General features: G+C 40.9%; 1 protein-coding gene across 3 annotated transcripts in view; it reads left to right on the plus strand.

The window, feature by feature from the left end:
• SLC26A5 (solute carrier family 26 member 5) overlaps positions 1–12,443 on the plus strand; it is a 56,279-nt gene that overhangs the window by 37,929 nt on the left and 5,907 nt on the right. For 2 of the 3 annotated variants that reach the window (XM_082399366.1, XM_082399368.1), the window contains 10 exons: positions 714–861; positions 1,903–2,016; positions 2,809–2,886; positions 3,551–3,646; positions 3,871–3,977; positions 7,650–7,719; positions 9,109–9,201; positions 9,947–10,054; positions 10,668–10,868; positions 11,473–11,527. In XM_082399366.1, the coding sequence (XP_082255492.1) occupies positions 714–861; positions 1,903–2,016; positions 2,809–2,886; positions 3,551–3,646; positions 3,871–3,977; positions 7,650–7,719; positions 9,109–9,201; positions 9,947–10,054; positions 10,668–10,868; positions 11,473–11,527 (1,070 nt within the window). The remainder of the gene's footprint in view (positions 1–713; positions 862–1,902; positions 2,017–2,808; positions 2,887–3,550; positions 3,647–3,870; positions 3,978–7,649; positions 7,720–9,108; positions 9,202–9,946; positions 10,055–10,667; positions 10,869–11,472; positions 11,528–12,443) is intronic. The other variant, XM_082399367.1, reaches the window with a different exon arrangement.

Genomic DNA, 12,443 nt, shown 5'->3' on the forward strand with positions numbered 1-12,443 from the left:
TTTGAAAACCTCTCTTGCCCCTTCCCCCATACCATTCTGGGGAACACCTATTCTGTTCTTTTAGGACAAAGGTTCCAGACTATAAGAATGGGCCACAAAAATTAGGTTCCCCATTGGGGAGCTCCAGGAGCCACACTTTTGGCCCCTCCAGATTCCTAAGATTCCCAGATGTAACCCAAGGAGTATAATCTGCTGCTGCTCATTTCCCATGTTAGACACTCACCTAAAGGGATCCAGGGAAGAAGCAGGGTCCTTACATCAAATAGCAAGGGAGAGTGTGAGTACCTCGTGCTGCCTGGACAGTAGTAATTCTCTGATATGATAGCCCTTGTCCAGCTCCCCCCTCACCTCAGTTTTTGGTTCGAATGTCTTGTGGCATCTGAGCACTTTGCTGACCCTCTCCTCTTCCTGCTCTGAGTCTTACTTACACCTGCCATACGGGGTGCCGTGAGGTATGAGGTTACTCCTTTTCTAAATAAAACGACATTTGATCTCTGCTGATAACCCATTCAGGTAGAAAGCCGGCACTCTGGGGTTGGGGCCTGGAAAGAACTTGTGTGTCAAAGAGGGCCCTGCTTTTTGCCAAACAAGTACCCAGGTGTTGATCACCTCATCTGCAGATAATGCCCCCCCCCCCTACAATGCTCCCCTCTAGCTGCATGTTTTTTTCCAGTGGTCACAATGCCCAGGTTAAAGTCAGCTTCACCTTTCAGGCTGCTACCTCCGGCCAATCCGGACACCAGCCTCTTCCACCTTGTGTACGTGGATGCCATTGCCATAGCCATCGTTGGATTTTCAGTGACCATCTCAATGGCCAAGACCTTGGCAAATAAGCATGGCTACCAGGTTGATGGCAATCAGGTAAAAATCATTAATTTCCTGCGGATGTTTCCTGGTGGCACAGTCATCTCGCTGTAGTATAGGAGACAGATGAACTGGATTTCTCCATCTTGGTAGAAAAAAAATTAGTTTGGTGATGGATGTATTTGAAGCATGTATTTATTCAACACTACAGTTTTTTCGTGGTTTGTGTGCCTTAAATCATCAGAACACTGAGGTACAGGCTCCTACCTCACTTCATCAGTAGGTGCGATCTCCACTCTGAGGTTTACAGTTTGCCATACGCCTCTAGGCGCTATCCCTATTCTTAAAGCCCACAGCCTGAGAATCTAACGTTTTTCCAGAACCATTTTTACTCCACAGGAAGCCTTCTCTTTGTTCACTGAACTTTGAGTTTATGATTCATCACTTAAACTCCACAATACATTCTTTGCCGCTGCCTTTTATAAGATAGCTACAGATGAAGTATTTAATCTGAATACCATGAGCCATTATTTATTTCTAAGATGAATACCCAGTGTGTATTTATCTTAGAAATTCACACTGGGTACTTCTAAGAGGAGACTAGACGCTCCATATTCATACGAGACACAGTAATCCATCTAGGAAAACCGGAAGTTGCCCTGAGATCAGGACTCACTCACTGGTCCCAAGAGGACACTGGCATGGGTTCCTTGATGAGCAAGAGCCCAGGCATTTAAAAGATGCCAGTAGTCCTATTCACCAATAACTTTCTCTTAAACAACAAAAATATTGTGTCCCTTTTGCTGCAGTTTTCTTTAAAAACAAAAACATCATTTGTGTAGAGAGTGTGTTTGGGAAAGAGGGGGCTAGGTGGTGAGCGCAGCATTTATCTCCAACACAATAAAAATTCAAGGTGTTTTTTTCCCACCTTAGATTATGCATTAATTCCTGTTTTGAACTCACGCTAAACAAATTCTTGTCTGGAAAGAGAATGAAGAGACAGCCTGTACTGCTGAAAATGTGCATTAAACGGGCCATCATGCCTGGCTTCCTGAAAAATAACTGATCTCTTTTGTGCTTTGCTTCCACGTGGAAAAGGAGCTCATTGCCCTGGGACTGTGCAATTCCATTGGCTCACTCTTCCAGACGTTTTCAATTTCATGCTCCTTGTCTCGAAGCCTTGTTCAGGAGGGCACTGGAGGGAAGACACAGGTGCGTATGCAACTGGCCTCCAAGGTCTGGTGATTTGGGTGATAAACTTTAATCTGTTGATTGTATTCTGCCTGAAGATCCATGCTCCAGTGAGCTGTGTATGAATCAGAGAAAGGCATGATTGGTTGAAGCAAATCACAAGGAACTGAATCTACAGAAAAGGGGTATATTTGCCAGTCAAATCGAAAAATTAAACATCACTCCCTGCTACCAGTAAACCTCAAAGTTCAGACCTAGGATGTTGTCATGAAAGCCTGAGAGTGAGTATGGGCAGGATGCCAGCACCATCCAATAGACCTTTCTGCTGTGATGGAAATGTTTGATGTTTGTACTGTCCAGTATGGCAGCCACTAGCCACATGTAGCTCTTGAGCACTTGAAATGTAGCTAGTGCAACCAAGACCTGAATTTTTAATTTTATTTAATTTTACTTTTTAAACTTTAAATAGCCACATGTGGCTAGTGGCTACCACTTTGGATGGCAAAGTCTTATCTGAACTCTTCTGGCCCCTGTGAGTCTTGGGTCAGCACCATACATCTCCTTTCCCCCACCCCTGGCACGGGCATTTCATTCAGGGTGTTTAAATATTTCAGCTTCTGTTTAAAGGCTATATGAGGAACCAAAACCCCAGAAAGGGAGTGGGAACAAGTTACAGGTTTATGTAATGGTATGGATGGACTTATGTGAAGCCATGTCTTCCCACAGTGATTATCAAAAGACTAAGACCAACCTGTGCCCCGCCTCTTACTCAGGTCTCCTAAAAGCCCCTTCCACGTGTCTTCTCTCATTCAGCTTGCAGGTTGTTTGGCCTCGTTAATGATTCTGCTGGTCATATTAGCCACTGGATTCCTCTTTGAATCATTACCCCAGGTGTGTAGCTTGGACTTGGTGTGAGGTTTTCTCATGTATAGAGATTTTGCTATTTTATTTGTTTATGTTTTTGTGGCTGTCTCATGGGTTTTTACTGTAACCCTAGTGAGGTGGTATGAGAAAGGGCCAAAGCTAGGATCTCAATATCCTGTTCCACAATCTGCCAGCAACTGGGACCTAGGGAAAGCCATCTCAGCATCTCTGATTCTCAGTTTCTTTATATGCAAAGTGGAGGTTTTGGTTTGGCTAATCTCCTATCTTCTATGACCTTATACTCCCATTAAAAATTTGAGAAGGCCTACACTCATAAAACATTTGGTTACTGGAACATTTAATCTAGTAGAGCTCAGGAATGCTATAGCATAGAGAAAATCATAATGCAGGAAGACCATGGGTGAGATAAGTCCTTGAGTACCATTTAATTCTGAACCTCTTGACCACCATGCAGGTTTGTTACTAGGCTATTAGCCTGGTTTTCAAGGCCCATTTTAGCTAACCAAGTTCTGAAAATCCAGGTGTTCTTGTCTCCACATGTACCATCACCGCCCTGTAGGAAGTGAGTGGGGAAAGGTCGGTGGGAGGGCAGCCGCAGGGCAGTGAGGAGCCAGCAAAGGGCGTCTCTGGACACAAGAGGAGAGACATGCATGAATGTGCTGTGTTTCAGGCTGTGCTGTCGGCCATTGTGATCGTCAACCTGAAAGGAATGTTTATGCAATTCTCAGATCTCCCCTTTTTCTGGAGAACCAGCAAGATAGAGCTGGTAAGTAACAAAGGTGATTGCTAGGTGAATATGTCATAGCAGCAAATGTATTGTTGCTGATAAAAATATGAGAAAGATAAGTTACTGTGGCGAGTTATTATATGCAGTATCCAGTTAGGCAACAAGGCTAGGTACTCTGTGTGTCTGTGTGTGTGTGTGTATGTGTGGAACTCTTGGGAAATTTTTCACATGATTCTACCTAAAGCTTTCTGTCTTTTGTTTAGACCATCTGGCTTACCACTTTTGTTTCCTCCTTGTTCCTGGGCTTGGACTATGGCTTGATTACTGCTGTGATCATCGCACTGCTGACTGTGATTTACAGAACACAGAGGTGAGTGCACAGATTGGCATGGGTGTGTGTCCCGCCTGAGACTGCAACAGTGAGTTTAAACGTAGATCAAAGCTCAATCTGGTCAAAGTAAGCTCTTTGGTTACTTCTGGTCATCATGAAAGGGAGCTGAGGACTCATGGGGCTTGTTGACTAAATAAACAAAATGCCAAGTGAAAAACTCAATATGATCGTGCCAGATGCTCTACTCTATCACAGTTTATAATTCCATCAGTGGTTTTCTTAAAAGAGCCTACTTTGTCTCATGGTTCCTGCCATTCAGGCCCCTGTGGCACGCTGGCTTATTTACCCTCTTGTGAGGGTAAATGAACTGTGTGTTCTTGCAGTCTGCTTTGGCACCGGGTGCTGATATAGGTTTTGATAACATGGAGCAGACGCTGACAACAAGTTATCATATGTGGGGCTTCAGCTGTTCCTTCCTGCACCCTGAATTATTACCGCCTGTCATCTCTTCTCCTAGTAGCAAGCTGAGCCCAATGGGGAAAGTATAAAATAACTTAAAAAAAAATACTCTGTTCATGATAAATAAATAAATCACTATAAAGAAAAAAAAAAGGAAACAATATGTTTTCAAATAGCCTGACTTTGGAGTCAGACAACCTTAGGTTCAAGTCCTGGCTACACACTCTATAAGCTCTGTGATTTTACGTGACCTCTTGGAGCCTCCATCTCTGCCTCTATAAAATGAGACTATTACTTGCTACCTCAAAGAGTCACAGTAAGGTTCAAATGACAATAATGCACATGAAGAGCCCAGCACAGCGCCTGACACATCCTATGCACGCAACAGATTTAACACGGGAGGAATGAAAATGAGGTTAGTCTGATTTTGCCTGTAGTTGCAGATCACACGATAGTTCTTAAAGTTTTGATTGTGGTATATTGAAGGGCTGCTGGATGGAAACGATGGTATGCTCCCCACTCTACAGAGTAGGAAATGAGCGTTTTCCTCTTCAGAAACGACATAGAGGGAAATGTAAACAACACGTGGAATCTAAACTCAAGAATTACACTGTTTTTAATAACAAACTCTACCCTGTCACCCACTTTTATGTAAGAGAAGTTCACCCCCCCCCCGTTTTTATACGAGCATTATTAATACATGCAAGAGTTCTTTATCTCGGAGCTTTAGTGAACATCATGGTTTAAAAATACCTATATCCTTTAACAAGCCATAGTATAGAATTGGAGGGTTTTTTTTCACTTTTTGGGTTTTTTTTTAACCCAAATAATAGTTTATGATTTCTTATCATAAATTTTAAAGTTAGGCAGGTTGTTTTTTTAAATGCTCTGCTTCTTTTTCTCCCCCAGATAATTAACTAAAGTTCATTTTTAAGGTTCTGTCCCTGTTGGTGATTGTGCTGGGTCTTTGTAGGTTAGAGTTTGGGGAGCCAGTACCAAGGCTACATGTTTATTTTCAGCTGCTTCTTTCTCTGTAATTAGGGCATGCTGTCCAGAGAGGGCTAGTGCTTCACTGGCTTTGCTTGTCTTCCAAACACCCAGATTCCCTCAAAGCCCACATGGTTAAGGGACAATCAGTTCATCAACAAATTGTTCCTTATGCCTTCTCCATGCAGGCGCTGTGGGTGATGCTATAAATATGACGGAAATTCAGTTTTTGCCCCCAAGCGGGGGCAAAACATATTAAAATAATTATAATCTTAATTGGACAGTTTTTTTTGAGGGACTACTAGGTTCCCAGGGAGATACTAGACTCTAGGGATATTGCAGTAAATAAAACATGGTCCTTCCCTTCAAAAAGGCTGCACTCTCCTAAGGATGACAGATACATAATGATAATGATGATGCTAATCATGATAATGAAGTAATGGTGGCACTAAATTATTGTAGTTAGTTATGTGCCTGGCTGTGTGCGAAGATCCGCGCTTTATGTCATTTCATTCTTCCAGCCCAATGACTGTTGGCATCCCCGTTTCACAGATGTGGAAACTGAGGCCTAGATCGATTGAGTAACTTGGGTCACACAGCAAGTGGTAGGCAATGATTGAAATATGAGTTTTTGTGAATCCAGAGGCTAACTCTTAATCAGCATTTTATAATCCATCTTCAAGAAATTGGAATACACAGTTGTAAGTGCTTCAGTTAAGTGTAAGCAAGGTACAGGTGATAATAAGCATAAGAGATGGCCAAATAAAACCCCATCAGAGTTCATAAAGAGAGACTTTCTTGCTCCTGGGGTGATTACGGAAGAAACAAGGAGTATTTAGACCTGAGGAAGTGGGATTCCAGCGCACTCCAGGTGGTCAGGAAGGCCTTCTCCTCATCTGCCTGTTGAAATCCACGTAAGTTTAGACCCCGCTCACCCAGCCAGAGAGATCCCAACTCCCCTGTGCGCCCACAGCAGCGCTGTGGTCCTCCAGCACCTCACATGTCTCCCAGTTACTTGTGTGGTCCCTGTGTCCACCCCTCACTCACCTCCGCCCGCTGGCACTAGATTGCAACATGTGGACAACATTTCGAGTGTCGTATGGAAGGTTTTCTCATAATTGGGAACTCAACTGAGAACCTTGCCTCTCATCTCCAGTATCAGTCGTTGGTGTTATATTTGTCCACAGACGTCACTAGACTGTGAGCACCTTGGTTGTGTACGCGAGGTCCCTAGAGCCCAGTACCAGCATACAGTGTGTGTTCTCTGAATGCTTGTTGAAGGAATCCACCTAGAAAAACCCCTGCCATTTCTGCTCTAGATTCTAACTCACAAAGCACTTGCACATATGCGCTGAGAACACCAGAGCATAGTAACAAGACCATGGAATGTCCGTACAAGACCTTGAGCCATATTCTGGGTCTGCCGAGCTCTCTGACCTTGAACAGCTCACCTAACCCCGCTGGACTTCAGTTTCTCTTCCACATGACGGCAGAAATAAGCCCAGTAGGATTTTTCATGGGCTATAATAAGGTAATATCAGGTGCTTAAGAAGTAGTACCTGTCATCATTTCAGTATCTAATTTGAGCCAGACTGTCCTATAAAAAGAATTCGGAATTTGTGCTTTTAAAATAATGTTTAAAATCTATTCACACCAGACTTCAGAAAACTTTCTATGCTGATTTGAGATTTTTTTCTCCCCACACCTTCTGTTGACTAACCCCCCGCCCACTGCTCCATGAGTCAGAGACTCTTATTAGAGACAAAATGAAAATCCCCTCTCCTGCTTCAGAATTAAAACAGGAAGATAATTCTATCTACCCAGTAACATGGGATCGAGTTACACATGTCCCTGGCATGGTTTGAACTCTGCACAATTCATTTTTGCCCCCATCTTTAGATGCCTGAGTCTTTTGTCTTGGTCAGGTTGTGTGTGTGCTCTCTGGATGGTGTGTACAGGGTGTGTGTGTGGTGTCACGTAGTGGGTATGTACGTGGTGTGCGTGTGTGCTGTGTGGGGGGTATGTGTGTTAGGTGTATGTGTTGCGTGTGTATATTGCGTACGTCTTGGGGGTGTGTGTGGAGTGTGTTAGGCTTGGAATGGCACTGGGAATGTGAATACATGTGGAGCCCTTCTGAAAAGGCACCATAAAAGGATCGAGTATCCCTGAAGTCACTAGCAAATCCAACGTGCAGAACCTCGTGTTTCCGTCACGTCCTGCGCATCAGCACATTGGTATTTTAACACGCTCCTTCTCTGTCTTCAGTCCGAGCTACAAAGTCCTTGGGCAGCTTCCTGACACTGATGTGTACATTGACATAGACGCGTATGAGGAGGTAGGACCTTTTTCTATCATTTTAAATGGTTGTAAGCATGTGATGTGACTGGCCAGCTAGATATTGTTTTTACTTAGGACAAAGAGTGGGGTGGAGAGCAGGGAGGTGTGGTGGTCAAAGCGAAAAGCCTGAACTTCAGTTTACTGTCTGGATTCAGTTTTACAGTTTATACTACACGCCAGTTACACAACCTCCTAATATTTATTTTTCCTCTTTTTTTAATGAGGATAAACATATGTTCTTGGCCTTAAAGTATATGTTTACAAAGTACTGAGACTGTTTGCCAAGGTGGTCTGTATGGGCATGATTTCCTTCTGATGAATTTAAACTGGTGGCAAAATACTAGTATTAGCAGTGTAAAATGTAGGTGGTGGGGCTATGGAATTCTCCTGCTTCATTTTTTTTAATATATAAATTTATCTATTACATTTTATTTATTTTTGGCCACGTTGGGTCTTCGTTGTGGTGCACGGGCTTCTCATTGCGGTGGCTTCTCGTCGCGGAGCACGGGCTCTAGGGGCACAGGCTTCAGTAGTTGTGGCGCACAGGCTCAGTAGTTGTGGCGCACGGGCTTAGTTGCTCCGCGGCATGTGGGATCTTCCCAGACCAGGGCTCGAACCCGTGTCCCCTGCATTGGCAGGCGGATTCTCAACCACTGCGCCACCAGGGAAGCCCACCTGCTTCATTTTTCATCGTTAAAATTATGGCTTAAAATATTCTTGACTTTGAATGTTCTTTTCTTATATGGAATCTCTTATGTAGAATCTTTTACAAAGTCTTCTTAAACTAGTTTTATCTGTTTGTTTTGTTGTATGCTTGGGAGGAAATTCTCAAACTCACTATAGGATATTAAGAAATCAGACTGGTGTTAGGATTGCTATTTTTTCCCCCTTCCTAAAGAATTATGTGCTGGGTTACTTGTTTCCAGCTGCATTCTAGAGTTCCATGAGGCTTCTTGATAAAATTTTCACTCTGTTTCACTTGGGTCCATTTTCACTCCTTCCTACATTCTGTGAATCAAGCAATATCAACCTGTGTTCATTTTATTTGGCTGCTTCTCACAGACTGAGTGGCAGCTTCCCCTCTCCTATCCAGTTCTCTTTTTTAACATTTTTCAGTTTCTTCTTTGTACTTTATGGTAAAAATGAAACAAAGAAAGACTTTTAAAAGAAATGAAAACCTGTGCATTTTTAAAGGCTTTCTGCTCAGCACGTGTTCCTCCAGAGCACGAGTAGGTCAGCTAGAGTGACATTATTTTATTTAAACACTGTCAGAGTGCCCTTCCTTAGCAACTTCTGTATTAATTTTCAAGTTAGAAGAGGGAAGCAATTGCTGTTTTGATTCTGAAATATTTCCATATATTAAATTCACTAACGTTTTATTTCTCAGGTGAAAGAAATTCCTGGAATAAAAATATTCCAAATAAATGCCCCAATTTATTATGCAAATAGTGACTTATACAGCAGTGCATTAAAAAGAAAGGTGAGTCACAAGAAATTAAGGGTGATTATTTCTGAGGAGGGAATCTGAGGATTGATAGGCATGGGGGGTCACTTAAATGTCTTGGTATACCTTTTATACTATTTGTTTTTCTCCACCTCTATTTTTTTTAATTGTGGTGTAATATGCATAACTTAAAATTTATCTTTTTTGTTTTGTTTTATTTTTCTTTACATAACTTAAAATTTATCATTTTAACCATTTGGAACTGTACAAGTCAGTGGATGGAATTAAGTACATTCGCATTGTTGTATAACCAACACCGCTATTCATTCTCTTTTATCATATGCATGTATTACCTTTTCAAAAATACTTAAGAAAAAAGGTGAAAAAATAATTTTAAGTTTCTTATTCTTGGGTTCCTTTGATGATGATTAGAACTCCACCCCACACTATCCAGCAAGGAGGAAAACCTTCCATTCAACCCACAGAGTCTCTTAAATATAAGACTCTGAGAGATCTAAGTTTGAAAAATACTACTTTAAAATTCTCTTTAATATTTAGCTTCTGGTTGTCTTGAATCAAGACCAAGAATAAGAAAAGTTACTACTGTTCTTTTCATGAGGGAGTAACCCAGTTCAGGGCATCTGAGGGAAAGGTAGAGCAAGGGTTATGGTGATAATTTGGCATAGAAAACAGTCAGATGGAGAGATTTGAAGATTAATTGCTTTGGGTGGGTTCCTGGGAGCCAAGAAGTGATTTTTGCATATATTGCCCTTCTGTAAAGACTGGAGTGAACCCAGCCCTCATAATGGGAGCAAGAAGAAAGGCCATGAAGAAGTATGCTAAGGAAGTTGGAAATGCCAACATGGCCAATGCAACCATCGTCAAAGTGGTGAGTGATCCCTTCATTGTAACTTTCCCTTGTCTGTTGATCTGCAGTGCCCCCCACCTTTATTCATGATTGAAGTTTTAACACAGCATAAAGTCCTTAAAGTAGGAAAGCTTAGAAACAAGCTAAGTATCCTTTGTATATTAAGGATACATGGTAAGGTCAGTTATGAGAATGCTTCTGAAATAAGTAGTGATAGGAGCCCAGGAAAACATTATTACTTTGTCAGAGATTCATTCAGCTGATAGTAAAAAAAACTCAAAAGACTGGTTTTTGCTGTTTGGGCTTATGATAACTGTGGTCTGTCATGTTGAAGTTAATGGGACAATTTTAGAAGTTAGGGGAAAATGTATGTGATGACTAAAGAGAGTGGATTTCATTGGACAAAAAAAAAGAGGAAGAGGAGGAAGAAAAAAAGAAACAGCTAAAACTGAATATTGTGTACATATCCTTTTTTGTCATATTACAGGGCTAGGATATAGCAAATATTTTGGAAACAGTCTGGTATAGTCAGAAACTTGAGCATATGAGGACTAATTTTTCCCTCATAAATCCTTCTCAGAACCGAAATATGAGTTGTTCATAGCACTCTGGGTTGGTTTGATTTTTAACATAGGATGCAGAAGTAGATGGAGAAGATGGCACCAAGCCTGAGGAAGAGGAGAATGAAATAAAATATCCCCCAGTAGTCATCAAGAGCACACTTCCTGAGGAACTGCAAAGATTTATGCCCCCGGGGGATAACGTCCACACCATCATTCTGGATTTTACGCAAGTCAATTTTATTGATTCCGTTGGTGTAAAAACTCTGGCAGGGGTAAGCATCATCTTTAACAAGTCTTTTAATATCTCTGTGCCCAGTATCACCATCAGTAAAATCAGAGGACTGAACTAGGGTCCTTTTTCAACTCTCAAAATTTTGTTGTTGTTTTTGTTTTTGTTTTTCAACTTTTGATTGTGGAATATATCGAAAATATACACAACAAAGAGCAGAGTGTAATGAACCCCCGTGTAACTGTCACTCAGATTCAACTATTATCAGTTCATGGTCAATTTTGTTTCATTTATCCCCACACCCATTTTCCCCTTCTCTTATTTTGAAGCATATCCCAGTCATCATTAGTCTTTAAGTATTACAGTATATATCTCTTCGAGAAGATTCTTTTAAAAACCATTACCATAATACCTTTATTACACTTGAATAAAATTTGACAGGAATTCTTTGATGTTCCAAATTATCAGTTGATATAAAAATCAAACAAAGTACATATTTTTAAATGATTAGTTCAAAATGCATAATTATTGGAGTAGCTCAAGTGGATGAACCAGAGCATCTTATGTCACTAAATACGTATTGGTAGAAAGAAACTTGCACCTCACAGAGTCAAGAGAAACTAAACTTTATTTCAACATTATTACAGATTGTAAAAGAATATGGAGATGTCGGCATTTATGTGTATTTAGCAGGATGCAGTGGTGAGTACACTTTTAGAATGGGAGACGTTTTAACATTTTGGTTTTGTTTGTTTTTTAAATAACTGCATTTGGAAGTATTTTCCCTTAATTTTAGTTTTAGGTGAAAATGAAAATTATTCTTCTGAAAATCTAAAGCTAGCTTTGAAATTTGCCACTTACAGCACTCACATCCCTGGGTTACTTGTGGCAGGCCTCCTGCACTGGAGTTGGAGGAAAGGAGCTAATAAACCATTGTTCAGGGCTGGTATATTTTTTAGTAATTATTTATGTAATGGCTGCCATGAACATAGTTATATAAAATCATTTAGGTTTTTCCAGACAGTGCCTGCGCTTTTTGTTTTAATATAAATTTTGGCTAAAACAGTGCTTGAAAATGAAATTCACATAAAGGCATCACTTTTCACCTACCAAAATGGCAAAAATCGAAAATGTTTGCCAGCAGGCTCTGTAGGCTCACTGTGGGACAACAGGAACCCTCAGACATTGCTGGTGGGAGTGCAAACTGGAGCAGCCTCTGTGGAGGGCAGACAGGCATTTTCTTTCAAAATTACAAATGCATTTACGTTTAACCCAGCAAATCCAGCAGTATGCTACACACATTCAACATGACACATGTACGTGGTTAATGATCATAGTGCTGTCTATAAGAACAAAACACTAGAAAAAATCCAATTGTCAAACAAAAGGGACCAGTTAAATAAACTAGGGTACATTTACACCACAGAATAATACCATGTATGGTAAAAAAAATAATTTTTATTATATCGTTTTAATATTTAAACTGTATGAAAGTGTTACTTTTTTTTAATGTTTAAGACTGACACCCAGAGTGTGGGCTAATTTTCTTTTTTTTTTATTTATTATTTACTGATTTATTTTATTTATTCTTGGCTGCATCAGGTCTTAGTTGCAGGAT

Source organism: Balaenoptera borealis, assembly GCF_965194805.1.
Source record: "Balaenoptera borealis genome assembly, chromosome: 7".
Taxonomy (NCBI): domain Eukaryota; kingdom Metazoa; phylum Chordata; class Mammalia; order Artiodactyla; family Balaenopteridae; genus Balaenoptera; species Balaenoptera borealis.